The sequence below is a fragment of the Ovis aries genome, chromosome 6 (genome assembly GCF_016772045.2).
Source record: "Ovis aries strain OAR_USU_Benz2616 breed Rambouillet chromosome 6, ARS-UI_Ramb_v3.0, whole genome shotgun sequence".
NCBI classification, from domain to species: domain Eukaryota; kingdom Metazoa; phylum Chordata; class Mammalia; order Artiodactyla; family Bovidae; genus Ovis; species Ovis aries.
In genome coordinates this window covers 102,481,323-102,502,210 of record NC_056059.1, presented here as the reverse complement: position 1 = coordinate 102,502,210, position 20,888 = coordinate 102,481,323, and the positions used below count along the sequence as shown (strand labels likewise).

Below are 20,888 nucleotides of genomic sequence, written 5' to 3'. Positions count from 1 at the left end.
GCCGCGCCCGCCGCGTGTGTGGCGTGTGTGGGAGGAGGGGCGGAGCTAGGCGTGGGTGGGGACGGCGCGAGGAGGGCCGGCCCCGCCTCCTCCTCGCAATCTTCCTTCCCTCTCCTCTCTTCCCTCCTCTTCACCCCCTCTTCCCTCCCCTCTTCATCTCTCCTCCCTACCCTGGGCTCTGGAGGACCCGGGTCCTCCCGGGATCTGCGCATCCAGCGGGGAGGATACCCATCCCGAAGCCTGAGCTAGAGGAGACATGGGAGTGGTGCATGAAGTGGGTCACATTTTAAGCGCAGAAGGGAAAACCTGGGAGGAAGGTCTGCATTCTTTCAAAGGATGGAGGACGGAAAGTCCTTGTGCCCACCCGTGCTTTGTGGCTTAACACTGTCACGTTTGAGACACGTTTTGCTGTTGAGGTTTTTTTCAGCCCATTTGGCAGGCTTTAGGCAAGGACAGAGTACGGGGCCAGAATGCTGATGCTGTTTACCTGGCATTTTCTCCTAATGTGGCAAGAAGTGATAAAACGAGTTCGTGGAAAATAGAAGAGAAAAGAGGTTCAGTTCATGAACATCGGTTAGGGAGGTTCTTAGATTCAGACTTTTTTTTCCTGGATCTTTTTATTATTTGGATATTAAAATAGTCAAGTGAATACTTTATCTTAATTAGGTGCGTTGCAATCATTTCAGGCAAAGTGAACAAGAATATCTTAGTCATTACATCAGGCACCTGTGTTAGGAAATTGGACTGCAATAATTCACCATGGCTTATGGCTTGCAAAGAAAGAATGGAGTAGAAAAGCTTTTGCGGTGCAATTGTTATAAAGTGTAAGTATTTTTATCAGGTAAGCACTGACTCAGGGTAGGGGAGGGGTGTCCTTGTTAAAAGTACTGGACATCCTTATGTTCCCCGTGAGATACTGGACTGTATGAGGCATTTTCTGGTGCCTGGATACTGATTTTTTTTTTTTTTGATGCTGATTTTTAAAAAGGAAAATGATTTTATAAGGATTGTAGGAAAATGATTTTATAAGGATTGTAGGAAAATGATTTTATAAGGATTGTTAAGTATTCTTACTTGGTTTTTTACAACAAAACAAATTTCAAATGAGAAGACTAAAATTTGGTAATATGATCAAAGTCCCTCAGTCATGTAGTAAGGGAGTGACAAGGATTGAAGTCTGAGTTTTCCTACTCCAAAGCAACATTTTCTACTACTGACAACAACCTTAAAATACCTCTTTAGATAGTGTGAATCTAACTAAACATGCCTTGGTGTCTGATACATCTTAACAGAATACTAGATTAACTGGTACAGAGAGTCAGTTTTGAATCCTGTGTGTTTGGCAGGTAGTAAATGGACAATATGGGCTTTCCAATCAAAAAGACTGGGGCTCTGGAAATGTAAATTGGTACAGTCAATGTGGAGAACAGTATGGAGGTTCCATAAAAAACTAAAAATAGAACTGCCGTATAATCCTGCAGTCTGACTCCTGGGCATATATCCAGAGAAAAACATGATCTGAAAGGATACGTGCATGCCCGTGTTCACTGCAGCTCTGTTTACAATAGCCAAGACATGGAAACAATCTAAATATCCATTGAAAGAGGAATGGATAAAGAAGATGTGGTCCATATATACTCAGCCATTAAAAAGAATGAAATAATGCCATTTGTAGCAACATGGATGGACCTAGAGAGTGTCATGCTGAGTGAAGTCAGTCAGACAGAGGAGGAGAAATGTGTGTGACTGTCCTTATATATGGAATCTAAAAAGAAGTAAACTTACAAAACAGAGACTCACAGACTTAGAAAATGAACTTATGGTTGCTGCGGTGGGGGAGTTGAAGGGGGATAATTAAGAACTATCTTAACTATTTTAACTAAGGGATAGTTAACTTTAGGAAGTACTTCATGTATACACTGCTGTATTTAAAATGGATAACCGACAAGGACCTATTGTTCGTAAAAGGAACTCTGCTCAAAAAAAAAAAAACTACCAAGAAAACTAGGGCTCAAAGCCTGGCTCTGCCTCTGGCTGCCCATGCTGCTTGGAGTGAATTACTTAACTTCTTTGTGCCTTGGCTTCCACATCTGTGAAATGAACAGATCAATACCAAGCCGCATGGTATGGAATACAAAGGAAGCAATGTAGGTAAGATACTTGTATGTTGTCTGAAATGATAGCAAACCCATAGTGAACATGGGTTGCTACTACATGAGAGTTTCACTCTGTAGTACTGTTGTGCTACCTTGCTTTAAATTTTTGAACTTGTTTTTTAACCTCTCTGCCACAATCTATGATACATTTATCATTGTGAGTCAATTGAATTTTACTTTTTGACAATATTCTAAGAAGGAAATGGAGACATCCCCCAGGGTTATAAAACCAGAGTTATGGGAAAACTCATTACTGTTCTCTGCTTAGATCTGTTAGTTCAGTATGACTTTAGACCTTGCACTATAGGCGAATAACCACTATAGTCATTGTTGCAAGCATAATTTTTATAACAAAGATATTCCTGTATTTGGAGAATGATTTAAAGCACTGATTCTGTGGTTTTGGCTATATAGCATTTTATATCATGAATAATATTTGCAAAACTAGTGTCTTCTCTGTCAGTCTCACAAGAAAGTATTTGATATCATTCTGTTTATAAAAGCAGCTAAGTTAAGAGGAATAGAATGGTGTTCTGTGTCACTCAGTCATGTCTGACTCTGTGACGCCATGGATGGTAGCCTCCCAGGCATCTCTGTCCTTGGGGATTCTCCAGGCAAGAATACTAGAGTGGGTTGCCATGCCCTCCTCCAGGGGATCTTCCTGACCCAGGAATCGGACTGGGGTCTTCTGTATTACAGGCAGATTCTTTCATTTGCTCAGGCAGTTTTTCACTTTGGGCTTTTTTTGGTTAAACAATTTTAGAAGATCAAAACCATTTGACATTTTTATTTTCAAATGCTTTGAAAGGAAAATAAAATGTTATCTCTCATATCTCCATTCTCATCCCTATGCTACCTGCCCAGTCCCACTCAGGTAAAATGTTTTATGTTTTCCTACAATTTCTGTCTCTTGTATATGATACACATATGTACACATATGTATATACACACACATTTTTGCACATGGGGGATTATATTGAACTTTGCTCCATCCCCTATTTTATCTTGTGTAGCCTAGTGAGCACAGATTCTAGAATCTGATTTTCTGATTTGAAATTTCAAACTCAAGCCTTGTGATCTTGAGTAAATTGTAGATTTTAGACATTTATGTCTTAGATTTTAGAACACTTTTGTTCTTTTAGTCCATAATGCCATCAGTGTCTCAACTGTATTCACATCATTTATATAAACCTGTAGTATGCATGTGTGCATACATATATGTATATACATACTCCTATATATGTATACATAGATATATCTGTACATGCATTAAAATTTCAAACCCAAGCCTTGTGACCTTGAGTAAATTTTTCTCTGTTCCTGCTTCTCAACCTATAAAATAAGTATAATAGCACCTTGCCTACTTCATGGCAATTAAATGTGTTTATATATGTAAACTGATTAAAAGGGTATCTAGCATGTAGTAGGTGCTAGGTAAACATTAACTGTTTGATTGCTCATCTTTCCAAATCCATAGATAAAGATAACCCTCATTCTTTCATTACATATGTGTACTACAGTTTAGCCAGGCTCTTCTTTGTAGACATTAAGACTACTTTGTGAGGTTTTTTGGATAAGCAATGCTTCACTGAGGATTCTTGTAAATACATCTTTGTGTACTTGTTCAAGTGCATTTATAATAATTGTAGACTTCAAGTCACGCCTTAAGATTAGATGATAAAGTAACAAGGAAGCTGGAGGAGGAAGACAGATGGCATGTATGTAATAAGCTCATTTCATCTAGTTATACCAAAGCAGGTCTTTCCCCTGTCCTCATACATATGAATTCACATTGACTGTAACTGAGAAACATAGCTGATACTTAAAACTTCCAAAGTAGGATACATAAAACAATCCATTAAAATTTCATTGTGATTATTTTTAAATACTGTAGTTTAGGATTTCATTCCTTTTTCCTGTTTTCTAAGGATTCTGTTGATACTTCTAAACATACCTGGGTTATATCTCAGCTCTGGTTCTCAGTTAACTTCTGAGTCTTTGTTCCCTTGTCTTACCTCCATGGTGTTGTAAAGATTAAAATCAGATCATGGACTTCCCTGGTGGTCCAGTGGCTAAGACTCCATGCTCCCAATGCAGGGGGTATGGGTTTGATTCCTGGTCAGAAAACTAGATCCCACATGCCAAAACTAAGAGTTTGCATGCTGCAACTAAGATCCAGCACAGCCAAATAAATAATATTTCTAAAAAAAAAAAAATCAGATCACACACTCAAAGCTTTACTGTGTGCCAAGCACCATATTCATAATATTCCATTTGTTCCTTCCCTAATGAGATCATATTTTTGATCAACCAAGAAAGACTTGGAGCTTGCAGTTTTTAACTACATCCTCTTTAAAGACATGGAAAGGTTGGATTGACTGCATGGAGTCTGTTTTTTGAGCTAAAGTTCCTATCATTATAATTTATGGTTATTTTTCAATATATTAATATTTCTACATTGAAAGATTATAACATGTTAATTAAAGGCTCCTTCTCCTGGCTAGATTTGCAACTCTGAAAAATCCTGAATACTCCTCTGCAAACCAAAATCTCTAGTGGGAAATGGAACTGAGAACGCAAATGTCTTATTTATATCCTGTCATCAATGTCAAGAAATGTTTATTGAATGAGTTAATTTTTGCCCCAGACAGGAACCCTGGGAACTTGCGCTACTCACACAGACGTGGTACACAAAACTAGCCAACATCAAGTTGCCTTTCTTGGAAGAAATTGCATTTGGTAGCTGTGTACACCTCAAAAAATGCAAAACCATTAAGGATGGTCTGCTCCCTTCAGCAGAATGTAAGTTCTGTAGGACCTACTTTAATAAATTACAAATTGTGTGTGTTATTTTGATTATTGGACATGTGTTTGAATCTGCTCACTCACACCCAGGCTCCCTTCTGTGTAGCTCTGTCTTCTTGTTTGGTATTCAAGAATGTGGATTTTTCTGTGTGATAAATATTCATCTTGGGCTAAACTATGCCTGGTGAAAAATGTCAGTTGGATTGCTTCGTGTATTTTATTTTTCAGCCATCCAATGTGAAAGGGAGTATGAAATGAAGCGCTTGAATAACCTGAAATGTCAGGAAAATGCAGCTAAGAAAATTCAGTTTTCCCTAAGGGAAGGGCCAGTTGGCTTGAGAAGACCTCTTCCACCTAAGTGACTGTCATCTCATAGTTGAATCTGTTCTCTGTGGGGTTTGCATCCAAAGAGGATGAAGGACTCTGACCTTTCCCTGTGTGCAGTCGGATGCATTCATCTGAATGCCCCCTGGTGGATGAATCAGCTCCTGTGGGTTATGGACAGCTCTTAGCTGACAGCTCTCAACGATCTGTGTTCCAGCTACGTATTTGTACCGTTGTATCACAGACAACAGCACTGTAAGTAGATGAAAATGTTGCTGGCATTGAGTCACTTGTGCTGTTCATTTTGAGTTTTGTAAAACTGCACCAAGGTAAGGGGAAGCTTCTTGTCAGAGGCATTGCCCCTTGCCCCCAAGAGACATTATTTTGAAGAATATTTTGAATTTTCATCTTTGAGACCCCCAAGGAGGTGCCAAAGAAGGAGAGAGACAAATTATTTTTAAAGCATAAAAAATTTTGTTAAAGAAAAATTGTGGGTTTCATTTTAGTAACCTAGTTTCCAGTTTTCAATGAAACATCATTTATTATTCTCATGTGGTACTTTATTTTTTTTTTAAAGTATTTATTTGATTGTACCAGGTCTTAGTTGCAGCATGTGGGATCTTTTAGTTGTGCCATATGGGATCTATTAATAATTCCCTAACCAGAGGTCAAACGTGGCCCCCCCTGCATTGAATGGAGCATGGGGTCCTGGCCACTGTACCACCAGGGAGGTTCCTCTCCTGTGGAACTTTAAAGTGGCAAGATTAAAGTTTTTGTTCTCCAAAAAACCATCTTTTTCCTTTTGCCTATTTTCATACTGTCTCTCTGGGATGCCCTCTGGAGCATGTGGAACGCACATACATATGTGAAAATGACATGACAATACAAAGACAGCATCTGTGAGGAGAACTCACTTGTACAGAGTGGTTGAAGAATGGGGAATTGACTAACTGGAAAGAATTGGATTTGCATAAACCAATTTTCCTAGAATTTGAATCCAGTAAAGTACACTTGGATGTGAAGGCTATATTTAAGCACAATTAAGTGTTTATCGTAGGCTTCTCAGGTGGCTCAGCAGTTGAGAAACTTCCTGCCAATGCAGGAGACCTTGGTTTGATCCCTGGGTATATCACCTGGAGAAGGAAATGGCAACCCACTCCAGTATTCTTATGGGGAAATGGCATGGACAGAGGAACCTGGTGGGCTACAGTCCGTGGGGTTGTGAATGAGTCAGACACGACTTAGCAACTCAACAAGAACAAACAGTGTGTGCAGTATTTAGCAAGTGACTTCAGTCTAGTCGCTCAGTTGTGTCCGACTCTTTGCAACCCATGGACTGCAGCATGCCAGTCTTTCCTGTCCATCACCAACTCCCAGAGCTTGCTCAAACTCATGTCCATCGAGTTGGTAATGCCCATCCAACCATCTCATCCTCTGTGGTCCCCTTCTCCTCCTGCCTTAGTCTTTCACAACATCAGAGTCTTTTCCAGTGAGTCAGTTCTTTGCATCAGTGGCCAAAGTATTGGAGCTTCAGCTTCAGCATCAGTCCTTCCAACGAACATTCAGGACTGATTTCCTTTAGGATTGACTGGTTTGATCTCTTTGCAGTCCAAGGGACTCTCAAGAGTCTTCTCCAACACCACAGTTCAAAAGCATCAATTCTTCAGTGCTCTGCTTTCTTTATGGTCGACGTTTCATATCCATACATAACTACTGGAAAAACCATAGCTTTGAGTAGATGGACCTTTGTTGGCAAAGTAATGTCTCTGCTTTTTAAAATACTGTCTAGGTTGATCAGTTTTTCTTCCAAGGAGCAAGCGTCTTTTAATTTCATGGCTGCAGTCACCATCTGCAGTGATTTTGGAGCCCAAGAGAAGAAAGTCAGTCACTGTTTCTATTGTTTCCCCATCTATTTGCCATGAAATGATTGGACCAGATGCCATGATCTTAGTTTTTTAAATGTTGGGTTTTAAGCCAGCTTTTTCACTCTCCTCTTTCACTTTCATCAAGAGGCTCTTTAGTTCCTCATCACTTTCTGCCATAAGGGTGGTGTCATCTGCATATCTGAGGTTATTGATATTTCTCCTGGCAATCTTGATTCTAGCTGTGCTTCATCCAGCCTGGCATTTCTCATGATGTACTCTGCATAGAAGTTAAATAAGCAGGGTGACAATATACAGCCTTGACATACTTCTTTTCCTATTTGGAACCAGTCTGTTGTTGCATGTCCAGTTCTAACTCTTGCTTCTTGACCTGCATACAGATTTCTCAGGAGGCAGGTAAGGTGGTTTGGTATTGCCATCTCTTTAAGAATTTTTCACAGTTTGTTATGATCCACACAGTCAAAGGTTTTGGCATAGTCAGTGAAGCAGAAGTAGATGTTTTTCCATAACTTTCTTGCTGTTTCTATGATCCAACAGATGTTGGCAATTTGATCTCTGGTTCCCCTGCCTTTCCTAAATCCAGCTTGACCATTGTAAGTTCTTGATTCATGTACTGTTGAAGACTTGCTTGGAGAATTTTGAGCATTACTTTGCTAGCATGTGAGATGAGTGCAATTGTGCAGTAGTTTGAACATCCTTTGGCTTTGCCTTTCTTTGGGATTGGAATGAGAACTGATCTTTTCCAGTCCTGTGGCCACTGCTGAGTTTTCCAAATTTGTTGGCATGTTGAGTGCATCACTTTCACAGCATCATCTTTTAGGATTTGAAATAGCTCCACTGGAATTCCATCACCTCCATTAGCTTTGTTCGTAGTGATGCTTCCTAAAGCCCACTTGATTTTACATTCTAGGATGTCTGGCTCTAGGTGAGTGATTACACCATCATGGTTATCTGGGTCATTGAGATCTTTTTCGTACAGTTTTCCTGTGTATTCTTGCCACCGCTTCTTAGTATCTTCTGCTTCTGTTAGGTCCCTACCATTTCTGTCCTTTATTGTGACCATCTTTGCATGAAATGTTTTCTTGGTATCTCTGATTTTCTTGAAGAGATCTCTAGTCTTTCCCCATCTATTGTTTTTCTTCTATTTCTTTGCATTGATCACTTAGGAAGGCTATCTTATCTCTCTCCTTGCTATTCTTTGGAACTCTGCATTCAGATGCTTATATCTTTCCTTTTCTCCTTTGCCTTTCACTTTTCATTTCTCAGCTATTTGTAAGGCTTCCTCAGACAACCATTTTGCCTTTTTCCATTTCTTTTTCTTGGGGATGGTCTTGATCACTGCCTCCTGTACAATGTCATGAACCTCCGTCCATAGTTCTTCAGGCATTTAAATCTAATCCCTTGAATCTATTTGTCACTTCCGCTGTATAATTGTAAGGGGTTTGATTTAGATCATACCTGAATGATCTAGTGGTTTTCCTTACTTTCTTTGGTTTGAGTCTGACTTTGGCAATACGGAGTTCATGATCTGAGCCACAGTTAGCTTCTGGTCTTTTTTTTGCTGACTGTATAGATCTTCTCCATCTTGGGCTGCAAAGTATATAAACAGTCTAATTTTTGACCATCTGGTGATGTTCATGTATAGAGTTTTCTCTTGTGTTGTTGGTAGAGGGTGTTGGCAAAACTCTGTTTGCCTTTGACCTGCTTCGTTTTGTACTCCAAGGTCAAATTTGCCTGTTACTCCAGGTATCTCTTAACTTCCTACTTTTGCATTCCAGTACCCTATAATGAAAAAGACATCTTTTTTGGGGTGTCAGTTCTAGAAGGTTTTTTAGGTCTTCATAGAACTGTTCAACTTCAGCTTCTTCAGCATTAGTGGTTGGGGCATAGACTTGGATAACTGTGATACTGATTTGTTTGCCTTGGAAACGAACAGGAATCATTCTGTCATTTTTGAGATTGCACCCAAGTACTGCATTTTGGACTCTTGTGTTGACTATGAGGGCTACTCCATTTCTTCTAAGGGGTTCTTACCCATAGTAGTAGATATAATGATCATCTGAATAAAATTCACCCATTGCAGTCAATTCCTAAAATGTTAATGTTCATTCTTGCCATCTCCTGTTGGACCACTTCCAGTTTAGAGAGTCGTGTCCAGCTCTTTAGTGACCGCATGGGCTGGGCCTGCCAGGCTCCTCTGTCCATGGGATTCCCAGGCAAGAATACTGCACTAGGCAGCCATTTCCTTCTCCAGTGGATCTTCCTGACTCAGGGATTAAACCTGCATCTCCTGCATTGGCAGGCAGGTTCTTTACCACTAAGCCAACTGGGAATTGCTTTTCAATGTATTTATCACTCAATCAATCTCAAGCTCTTTGCCAGTTGCTAACGTTCTTAGAACGTTCCTATATAGTCTATCATTTCATCCTTCTGAGAAGTCCTCTGAGAAAGACTTGCTGTAACCTGAGCTGTTAATGTGTACACTCAGAACTAGCTCTCCTGTGGTTTCTACGTTACCATCAGGGGGATCTATTTCATACTCTTTAGTGTAGGTACTTTCGTTTCCTACGTCCCTCATCATCTTTCTTGCTTTATTCCTTTATTATCATGGAATATGTCCTCCAGTAGTCACCTGAGAAAGGGTGCATGTGGGTAAAAAACTTAAGGTCTTATTGTCCAAAGTCTTTATTTTACTTAGAATTCACTGACAGGTTGGCTTGGTATGGAAGTCTAGGTTGCAAATATGTTCCTGTAATATTTTCAGTGTGCTCATTTATGTCTGACTCTTTGGGATGCCGTAGACTGTAGCCCACCTGGCTCCTCTGTCCATGGAATTTCCCAGGCAAGAATACTGGAGTGGATTGCCATTTCCTCCTCCAGGGGATCTACCTAGGGATCAAACCCAGGTCTCTTACATTTTGAAGGCCTTGTTTAGTTCTGTTTAGTATTTGATATTGTTAGTGAGCATTCCTAAAGCTGGTTTTACTCCAGATCCTTTCCTTAGAACCTGCTTTTTTTTTTTTCCCTCTCCCTCTCTGCAAAGTATGGCGTCTCCTCCTGGATCCCAGTATTCTGATAGGAATCATGGTGGAAGACTATTTATATCCAATGTAGCATAGATATTTAGAGCACTGAGTGTAGAGCATGGGTCAAATGGGTTTGCATGCCAGCTCCATCACTTATTAGCTGTGTCATCTCAATTTTTTTTCTTGTTGACTACACCCCAGGGCCATGTGGGGTCTTAGTGCCCTCTTAGTTCCCTGACCAGGGATTGAACCTACATCTCCTGAATTGGAAGTGTGGAGTCAGGCAAATTATTTAACTTCTCTGTCCTTTAGTGACACTTGTGAGAAGTAAATGAGTTAATATGTAAGGCACTTAGACCAGTGCCTGGCATAAGAGGAAGCACTAACACTGACAGGATTAGCTATCAATACTCTTACCAGAACTCACTATGCTTGGCACCCCACAGGTCTTTCCAAGCTGGAAATTCATGTCCCTGAGTTCTGGGAAATTAAATTATTTCATGGGCAGTTCCATCTTTTCATTTCCTTTTTTATTTTTTAAGATTTTTTTCTTTTAAAAATGTATTTATTTTTAGTTGAAAGGCTAATTGCTTTACAGTATTTTGTTGGTTTCTGTCAAACATCAAATAATTCAGTTGGTATTGGCCATCTTTTCAGTTTATAAATTTTCTTTTTCTTACTTTTTTGTCAAGACTTGCAGCATGCAGGATCTTAGTTCCCTGACCAGGGATCGAACCCACCCCCCTGCAGTAGAAGTGTGGAGTCTTAACCACTGGACTGCCAGAGAACTCCCTATTTCTCCTCTCTTATTTCTTATTTTAGTTATTTGGATCCTCTCTTTTTTCTTCTTGTTGAGCCTGGACAGAAGTTTGTTGATCAAAAAAAATTTTTTATTGAAGTATATTTGATTGAAAAGTTGCCACTTTTGGAGAGTGATCAGGGGATTTGATACCAGTTGTTTTTTCTCTGTATATACTTTGACATTCGTTATTGGTCACTTTTATTGGTGTGCCAATGGCTATACCAGAAACTGTATATATTTAAAATACAATTTGAGTTTTGACACTTGTAGGATCATCGTCACAGTTAAGACAATGAACATATCCATCTCCTCTAGAGTTTTCTCATGTGCCTTATAATCCATTCTTTCTCACTGCTTGCTTCCCATCTCCAGTCCCAGGAAACCACTGATCTAACTGCTTTCCAGTACTATAGATTGATTTGTGTTTTTGAAAATTTCCTATACATGCAAAATACAATATGTAATATTTTTTTAGTCTGGCTTCTTTTGCTCAGCATAATTATTTTGAGATTCAGCCATGTTGTTGTGTATATAGTCCTTTTTATTGCTGAGTGGTGTTCTGTTGTATGAATATACTCCTGTGTTTATCCATGAATTCATTGATAAATGTGTGGGTTGTTTCCAGTTTTGCCTGCTTACACATGAAGCTGCTTTGAGTATTGTGTGGGCATATGTTTTAATTTCTCTTGGGTGGAAACTACAAAGAAAGGAATGCCTGGATTGTATAGTAGGTGTATGTTTAACCTGGCACGTTTTCAAGTCCCTATTTTAGTTCTGAAGGAATCAGGGTCTAGATGAAGGATTTGTAACTTCCCCAAAGTGACGCAGCTTTTAAAGGAATGGAATTCAAAGTCCAATATCTTCCAGAAACCTATGCTGTTAAGCCACCTGCTTGGTCCAGTTTGGCCTGGATGCCTGTTTGACCTATTAATAAAGCTGAGATCAGAGAATATGGCTGGTTTGGGGCAAGTAGGAATTTGGAATGAGACAGGAGCGAATGAGACAGGATGGAATGAGACAGGTTTGATCCCTGCCTCATCTTATTATGGTAGCTCTGGACCACAGCAAGCCTTCTGGGTAGAAGGGTGATTTCCAATAAGTGTGCTGAGTTAAGAATACATATTTTCTAGGATGTTAGCTTCCAAGGGGAAGAAAGAAGGAAACAGTTGGATCACATGTATCCACTTTATCCTTCCAAACTCATCAGTTAGCTCCACTTCCCTTGAGGTGGAGTGAATAAGGGGGCAGAAAGAGGCCAGGAGTGTAATGCTGTTGGAATTCCCTTCACATGGAAGGGAACGCCCAGGATAGAGGTGTTCCTTCTCAATACGTTTATGTGTGATAACATACAAGACAGATAAGGTCTTCTCGAGACAGAATAGGTAAAATGATGGTCAGCGTCAAGGTGAAGTTTAGCAGATAAGATCCCTTGACTTTTGTTGTGTATATTTGGAGAGTTCCCAGATGGTCTTCTATATGAAGAATATATTGAGGCCATTATTAAATCATTTGGGATGTTTAGGAGAGCCACTTACAGGAGAACTGGCAAGAACCACAGTGTTTTAGATCTCATATGACCCTGAAAGTGAAAAGTGAAAGTTTTAGTTGCTCAGTTGTGTCTGACTCTTTGCGATCTCATGGACTGTAGCCCGCCATGCTTCTATGTCCATGGAATTCTCCAGGCAAGAATATTGGAGTGGGTAGCCATTCTCTTCTTCAGCGGATCTTCCTGGGATCGAACCTGGGTCTCCTGCGTTGGCAGATGGATTCTTTACCGTCTGAGCCACCAGGGAAGCCCCCACATGACCTTTCTTCTAAAGATTCTTTGAATATTTTGGTCCAGTCTCGTGTATCCTTTTGCTTTTGAACTACTCTCTTGAGAGTCCCTTGGCCTACAAGGAGATCAAACCAGTCTATCCTAAAGGAATCAGTGCTGAATATTCATTGGAAGGCCTGATGCTAAAGCTGAAGCTCCAATACTTTGGCCACTTGATACAAACAATTGACTCATTAGAAAAGATCCTGAAGCTGGGAAAGATTGAAGGCAGGAGAAGAAGGGGATGACAGAGGACGAGATGGTTGGATGGCATCACTGACTCAATGGACATGAGTTTTAGCAAGCTCCGAGAGATGGTGAAGGACAGGGAAGCCTGGAGTACTGCAATCCATGGGATCACAAAGAGTTGGACACAACCCAGAGACTGAACAACAAACCTGTGTATCACTCCCTGGATAATTTCTGACTGATAATTCATTCAATTGCTGTTCATTTCAACAAGTATTTATTTGGTTCTGATAATTTGTCAGCAGTGCTTGCTACTAGGGTTTAAAGATGAGCAAGACCCAGTCTTGTCCCTTTGTTAAATGATAAACCTTTAACTTGTTTCCAGTTCTCGTTATTACAGATAATGCTTCTGTGAACATACTTAAACAAGTCTCTTTATGCAGTTGTGTGGGAATTTCAATCCAGACTCTATGCCTAGAAATGGAATTTCTATATCATAGGATGCACATTTTTGTTCTGCAAAATAACACCAAATTGCTCTCCAAATGGCTATACCAATATATACTTCTAGTGGCTTATGAGTATATTGGACATTTGCCTTTTTGTTTGTTTGTTCATTTTTGGGGCTGCCCAGAACCAAAACCTCATGTCTATGGTTTTGTGAGCTGAAAAGCCAGAGTTTTGCTCTGCCTGATCCCAAGAGCCTGGGCATAGGCATGCAGCCAAAATATACCAACTGAATGCTTTCTCCTGGGACATTTAATCAGGAGTGAGAGAGGCACAGAAGCCAAGCTGGTTTGGCATTGATTTCAGTGACAGTGTCATGGCATCCAGTGTCCAGAGGCAGAGGTGGAAGTAATATTGATGGCATCAGGTTCATCTTAACAGACCCTTCCCATGATATTATTTTAGCTGTGATTCTGGGTTTCTTGAAGTTGCTGGACTGATCTGTTTTCTGAATTTGATTCTTCAGCCTTCTTATTCATATAGTTCATACTGTGAGCTCTCCAATAGTCTTTCAAGCTCTCCTACCAGAATTGAGTGTGGTGCACTGTTTTCTAACTGTTTATCTCAACACATCGAGGCTTATGAAATCAATATAGTGGGTCTTAGCAACATTTTAAAAATGAAACACTATAGAATAGAAATATTGGTGCTCATTGACTGTGATAAGGGTAGGGATTGTTTCATGAAACATATACACGTATAAACATGCACATATGTGTCCTAAGTTGCTAAGTAAAATGCTTTTCTTATTTTAGGTTATCATTCAGAGATTTGAAAAATAGTGACCTATTGTTTAAGATTATGAGCTTTGGAATTGACTTGCCAGCCATATGGCATTGGGCAAGTTACTTAACTCTGTACTTTACTGTCCTAATTTGTAAACTGGTAGTATTCAGAGACTGCTAGTTTTCCACAAAAATTATTTTCCCCTTTTTTCAAAGCTATGGTATTTTGTGAAAGTCAGTTCAAGCTGCTGCAAGAGGATGCCAAAGACTGGGTGGCTTAAACAACAAGCGTTTGTTTCTCACAGTTCTGGAGACGGGAAGTCCAAGATCAGGGTGCCAGCATTGTCAGATTCTTGATGAGTGCCCATGTTCTGGTTTATAGATGGTTACCTTTTGTTCTGTCTCACATGGTAGAGAAAGAGATCAGTTCTCTTGTATCTCTTAAGGGCACTAATCCTATTCATGAGGGCTGGAAGTCCAAGATCAGGGTGCCAGCATTGTCAGATTCTTGATGAGTGCCCATGTTCTGATTTATAGATGGTCGCCTTTTGTTCTGTCTCACATGATAGAGAAAGAGATTAGTTCTTTTGTATCTCTTAAGGGCACTAATCCTATTTATGAGGGCTCCACTATCATGGCCTAAATACCACCCAAAGGCCCCACCTCCAAATAATACCATAGTGGGGAATCCCACTTCAACATGAATTTGGGGGGACACAAACATTCAATCCATAGTTGTGTTATAGCTGAGCACATGACTGTACAGGTAGGCCATATTTGCTAGTTGACTTATACTAAGTGTGGGGATGCAGCTAAGTTCTTGCCAATGGAATATGGACCATTTTCACATCTGAACCTTGAAAGGCATTGTGTATACCTCCTCCATTACCCTTTGCCTTTCTTGGTGGGTGAAACCCTGATGTGGTTGTCATCTAGCTTTGGCCATGTAGACAGTGACAGTGTAGACCAAATAGACAGCAAAATGGAGGGGGCTTGGGTCTTTGAATTTACCAATGTTTGCTACTCACATCAAGATTATTGAATATGAGAGAAATGTCTTTGTTTTCTAAGCAATTGCATGTTGAGTTCTTTTTGTTGTATAAATATTGTCTTTACCCCTAGTACACTATCTTATGGAGCTATTGAGGATTATTTGAGCAATTCCTCATGTATAATAAGTGCTGCTGCTGCTGCTGCTGCTGAGTATGGTTAAAGTCAAAATGTTAGTCGCTCAGTCATGTGCGACTCTTTGCAACCCCATGGACTATAGCCTGCTAGCCTTCTCTGTTCTTGGAATTTTCCAGGCAAGAATACTGGAGTGGGTAGCCATTCCTTTCTTTTGGGGATCTTCCCAACCCAGGGATCTAGCTTGGGTCTCCCACACTGCAGGCAGATTATTTTACTGTCTGAGACACCAGTAAAGCCTCAATAATGAATAAATAAGGTATACCTGTTATTAATTTTTTTTGAAATCAAGAACTCTGATTAGTAAGATGAAGGGTAAATTTAGCTCAGTGGTTCCTTATGAGGGGTGATTTTCTTTCCTCCTCCCTGTCCCCCTCAGGGGATGTTGGCAATGCCTAGAAACATTTTTGGTTACTCTAACTGAAGGATATTACAAAGGCCTCTAGAGAGTGGGTAGAGTTCAGTGACGCTGCTAAATATTCTACAATATACAGGACAGCACCCCTCCCCCAGCCCCCACACATAGTATAGAGCTCCAAATGTCAATAGTTTCAAGGCTAAAACCCTGATCTGGCTGATTGGTTTAAGCCGTTCTGAATACAGCAACAGAAGTTTGGGTCAAATTGTGTGACTGAGAATTACAAGGTGGGGTATTTCCCCCAAAGAAATGCCGTGCTCTTTTACCACGGCAGGAGGAGAATGACAGCTGGGCAGCAGTGAATAGATGTCTCCAGTTACCTTTTTGACCACTCTCGTTCATTTACACCCTTCTTTTTATATATAAACCCACTCACTTATTCCTCAAAATCATAACCAGTTCCAAGTCCAGGATTTCAGAGTGATACACAGTCGTTGTCTTTAGCATGGATCTTGTGACCAATAGCTAAGTAATATTCCATTAACTCTAACATAATTGTTATATCATGATGGAGAGAGAACAGAATGGATACATATAAGACCAGCTTTCATCCTACAGATAGACAGTCTTGGATCACAGCGCTGCCATTCCTTCCTTGGTGTTTGGGGGCAGATAGCAAGGAAGTTGCTGAATCTATTCAGACTTCACTGAGCCACCAATCCACCATTAGGGAGCCCAAGGTGAAACTGAATTACAATTTTCTTTCGCTTCACTTGGGAGTTAAAGGGGCAGGAAGCAAGACAACAGAGGCACTGACAGGAAGGCTTAGTGATGTTTTCATTGTCTCTCAGAACAGATATAACCTATGAAAAGAACCTAGTGACCATGGTTCATTTTATTTTTAATCATGGGCATATTCTTCCCATGTAGCTTAGTTGGTAAAGAATCTGCCTGAAATGCTGGAGACCCGGGTTTGATTCCTGGGTTGGGAAGATCCCCGGGAGATGGAAATGGCAACCTACTCCAGTATTCTTGCCTGGAGAAGCCCATGGACAGAGGAGCCTGGCAGGCTACAGTCCATGGGGTTGCCAAGAGTCAGACATGACTTAGCACTGTCTTAGAGAAGGAAAAAGTTGCCAGTGTATCAGGCATCTCAGTCTGTTTTGGATTTTCTACTAATAGGCTCGTTTCCTCCATTCATGTACTCCTTTCAGTTTCAATCTCTCTCCTCTTCAAGTCATCTACTTTCACTCTAAAGACTTGTTTTTCGCTCTGAGACGTTCCCAGTATTGGAATGTAGGTGTAGCCTCCTTCATACACTGCAGTTGTAGGTGCCATTTTTCCTACATCAAATCACCTCTGTCAGAACAACTCCTTCCAAGTGCCAGAAGCAAACTCCCTCTCGTCATTTTAGAGATTGCTCACCCAATGGGCGTTTCCGTTGGGATTTACTCTCTGGCTCTCACCACATGTGTAGAACAGCTACGAAGAGAATAACCTGAACGCAACAAATAACCAAACATTTCCTGAGCTTCACTACCTGAGCCACCTCCTTCCCCAGGAGCTCTGTTGCATCAAACTTTGGGTTTCCCACGAGAGTGACTGTCAGGACTCGAGCACTGCAGTTTTGTTGTTGTTGCTCAGTTGCTATGTCGTGTCCAACTCTTTGTGATCCCATGGCAGCCCAACAGGCTCCTGTGTCCTCCACTGTCTCCTGGAGTGTGTTCACATTGATGTCCATTGAGTCAGAGATGCCGTCTAACTATCTAGATAGAGTTCCTGAAGAACTATGGATGGAGTTCATAGCATCATACAGGAGGCAGTGACTAAAATCATCCCAAAGAAAAAGAAATGCAGGGAGGCAACGTTGGGTGTCTGATGGAGGCTTACAAATAGCTGAGAAAAGAAAAGCAAAAGGCAAAGGAGAAAGGGAAAGATACACCCAATTGAATGCACTGCAGTTTAACAATATCAAAATTACTTTACATACATTACGTTAAAATTACATACATAGCTGACTTCATTTCGTTCAAGAGACAAGGCAGGTAGTTTCATAATGGTGGTCTCCTTTCATCATGGAATTGCATGACTCTTGGTGGCTCAGACGGTAAAGCATCTGTCTACAATGCAGTAGACCCGGGTTTGATCCCTGGGTTGGGAAGATCCCCTGGAGAAGGAAATGGCAACCCACTCCAGGACTATTGCCTGGAAAATCCCACGGACAGAAGAGCCTGGTAGGCTACAGTCCATGGGGTTGCAAAGAATAGGACACAACTGAGCTACTTCACTTTCCTTAGCATTTGAAAGAAATTACTAAATTTTATTAACAAAAGTCTTTGAAAAGCAAATCAGAAAACTGTAAGCAGGAGCAAAGAACTATTTATTTTTGGTACCGACATAGTTATTTTTCTCAGATGTAACAGATGTTAGTAATAATAATAACTAATAATAATTACAAAAATAATTACAAAAATTATAAAAGCTAATATTTAATGAGCACTTAAATGTCCCAGACATGGTAGCTAGAAATGGTCTGATCAAAAAACCTAGAAATTTATACCAGATGCTTGAGATTGATCCCTGGTTTTCCTACAAAATACTTGAACTCAGCGGCACTCTCTATTTTTATTAATTTTGGCTACTGTACTAGGTACGTGAGCTCCCGGGTGAGCATTAAAGGTAGAGAAAAAATAGCCATGGCTTTAGGGTTTAACCTCTGCTAAAAGTGTTGAAGGAAAAGATAAATGGCCACTTTCATCATGACTGTAGAATGTCTGACTTTTCTGCTTCCACCCTTTTTTGGTAGTTGATTGCTGAGTTTTGCTAATGTGTTTTTTTTAGGAAGACCTCTATAAAGTAACTTACAACCTACAGTGAGTGCTAGGAAATATTCCTTATATTTAAGATCATGAATGTTTGAATCATGTAATTTCTTCAAAACAAAGGAGTTATTCAGACATGTAAATTAGGACATTACCTTTTTAGTAACATTTGTATCATTTATATCATTACCTTTTCATAAACATTTATATCAGTTAGCAGATGTTTACTGTGCACCTGTATTTCAGCACCTGAATTAAGGGTTTAAGAAGGTGAAAAACAGCAACCAGGATGTGATTTTATTTTGTTTAAAATTTTTTCTTTTATTTTTTCGACTGCATTGGGTCTAGTTGCGGCATGTGGGATTTTTTGTTGCAACATGCAGGCTTCTCTCTGGTTGTGGCATGTGGATTCCAGACTGGGCTTGCTTAGTTGTAGCGTATGGTGCTTGGGGTTAGTTGCCCTACAGCATGTGGGGTCCCAGTTTCCCGACCAGGGATTGAGTCCACGTCCCCTGTATTGGAGGGTGGATTCCTAATCACTGGACCACCAGGTAAGTCCCCGGGATGTGATATTTTGTTTCAATAGCAAGAATAATATTTTGTACAAAGGAAGTTCATGAACTTTTATTATTTTATTTTTCATATGTAGTATGGACCCTGAAGTCAATTCCCATCATCTTGCCTTGTCATTTATTAGCTTAGCCCATGGTAGGTTGTTTAACTTCTATAAATCTCTCTAAATTCATGGGTAAATGAAACTAAAAAATGGCACCTACATGACAGGATTGTTGAAAAAACTAAATGAGATGTACAGGGGAGGAAAAAATTATCTTTTTCCCTCCCCATCTTGAGTTCTCCAGCTGGGACCTTGTAAATTAGACTTAGGAAAGACTAACGAGAGAAAAACAAGTTTATTAATATATGCGTCACACGTACACATGGGAGTACTCAAAAATTAGTGACTCAAAGAAGTGGTTAGAACTTCGCCTTACATACCACCTTAAAGGAACAATATGTTGTTAGAGACATGGCAAAACAAAGGAAAAGGACTTTTAGCTTCTAGAGGTGGGAAGGCAAACATATGGGGAAACCAGTGGTAGCTAAGGTTTGTTAGGTAGGTTCCTCGAGGCTTAAAAGGGTCTAGAGTTGTCTCCAGCGATTAACTCCTGTCTTCCTGGTAGAGAGGGGAGAGGAAACACTTTTATAACTCTATGTCCTGCTTTTAGGCAAATAGCAGGAATGTGAGGAACTCTTCTTGTATCTGCTTCTTCTTAATTGATTTCTGCTCAAAATAATCTTTATGCCAAAGTGGTATATTTGGGGATGTCAGATTTTGTTCATTTTCATATAACAGAAGGCTTGACACTTATACGAAAAGCTAAATGGTAGCTACTTTTACTGTTATTATCATAGAAGATCAGAATCAGTCATTTACTTTCATGGCTGACAAACTCCATTAATCACATTTGTTACAATTTGTGGATTTTCTTCTTATAATTCTAGGGTTTAGACTGGCTATAAGAATGTATGGTTATAATCTTAACTACATCTGATTTGATGAGCTGAGGCCAGAAAAGATCCTAGGAAAAGGACCGTCAGTACTATTATAAATAGCAGGGCACCAGTGCAGGGTAAACAGGTATTTCCAGTTGGCTTTGAGATGCTTCATTTTCCCTTTGGGTTATTTTATTCTGACGGTGGAGCAGGTGCTGTTTCAGGCTAACCCCATTACCATCCTTCTCTAGGTCCTGACTCTGCCCATCAGTCCTTCCCACACCCTTGCATTCCATTTTCTGCAGGTATCTCTTACCTGGAAGCTTCGGTATTTGTTAGGTTTTCTTATAAAAACCTATGAACAAAGACAATGGTTGAGTCATCTCAACAATCTGGCTCCTCATGGAGTCATCAACTTTTAGAAAGCTGTTTGAAATAACCACATTCAGATATAGGGAACAAATTTAGAGTTACCAAGTGGGAAAGGGAAGGCGGGATGGACTGAGAGACTGGGATTGACATACACACACTACTATGTGTAAGTGAAAGTCGCTCAGTCGGGTCCAACTCTTTGAGATCCCATGAAATAGTCCATGGAATTCTCCAGGCCAGAATATTGGAGTGGGTAGCTGTTCCCTTCTCCAGGGGATCTTCCCAATGCAGTGAAATAGATAAATAATGAGAATCTACTGTATAGCACTGGGAGCTCTACTCAGTGATCTGGGGTGACCTAAATGGGAAGGAAATCCCAAAAAAGAGGGGGTATATCTATACGTATAGTGGGCTGCCGTCTATG

The 20,888-nt window shown here is 40.2% G+C and overlaps 1 protein-coding gene across 1 annotated transcript in view; it reads left to right on the top strand.

Moving 5' to 3' along the window:
• The first annotated feature begins 47 nt into the window (after positions 1 to 47).
• The window catches only part of C6H4orf36 (chromosome 6 C4orf36 homolog), a 48,506-nt gene continuing 27,665 nt past the window's right edge, over positions 48 to 20,888 (top strand). Inside the window, exons 1-3 of the mRNA XM_027971410.3 lie at positions 48 to 824; positions 4,804 to 4,958; positions 5,190 to 5,540. Of these exons, the coding sequence (XP_027827211.1) occupies positions 760 to 824; positions 4,804 to 4,958; positions 5,190 to 5,323 (354 nt within the window). The 5' untranslated portion in view covers positions 48 to 759 and the 3' untranslated portion in view covers positions 5,324 to 5,540. The remainder of the gene's footprint in view (positions 825 to 4,803; positions 4,959 to 5,189; positions 5,541 to 20,888) is intronic.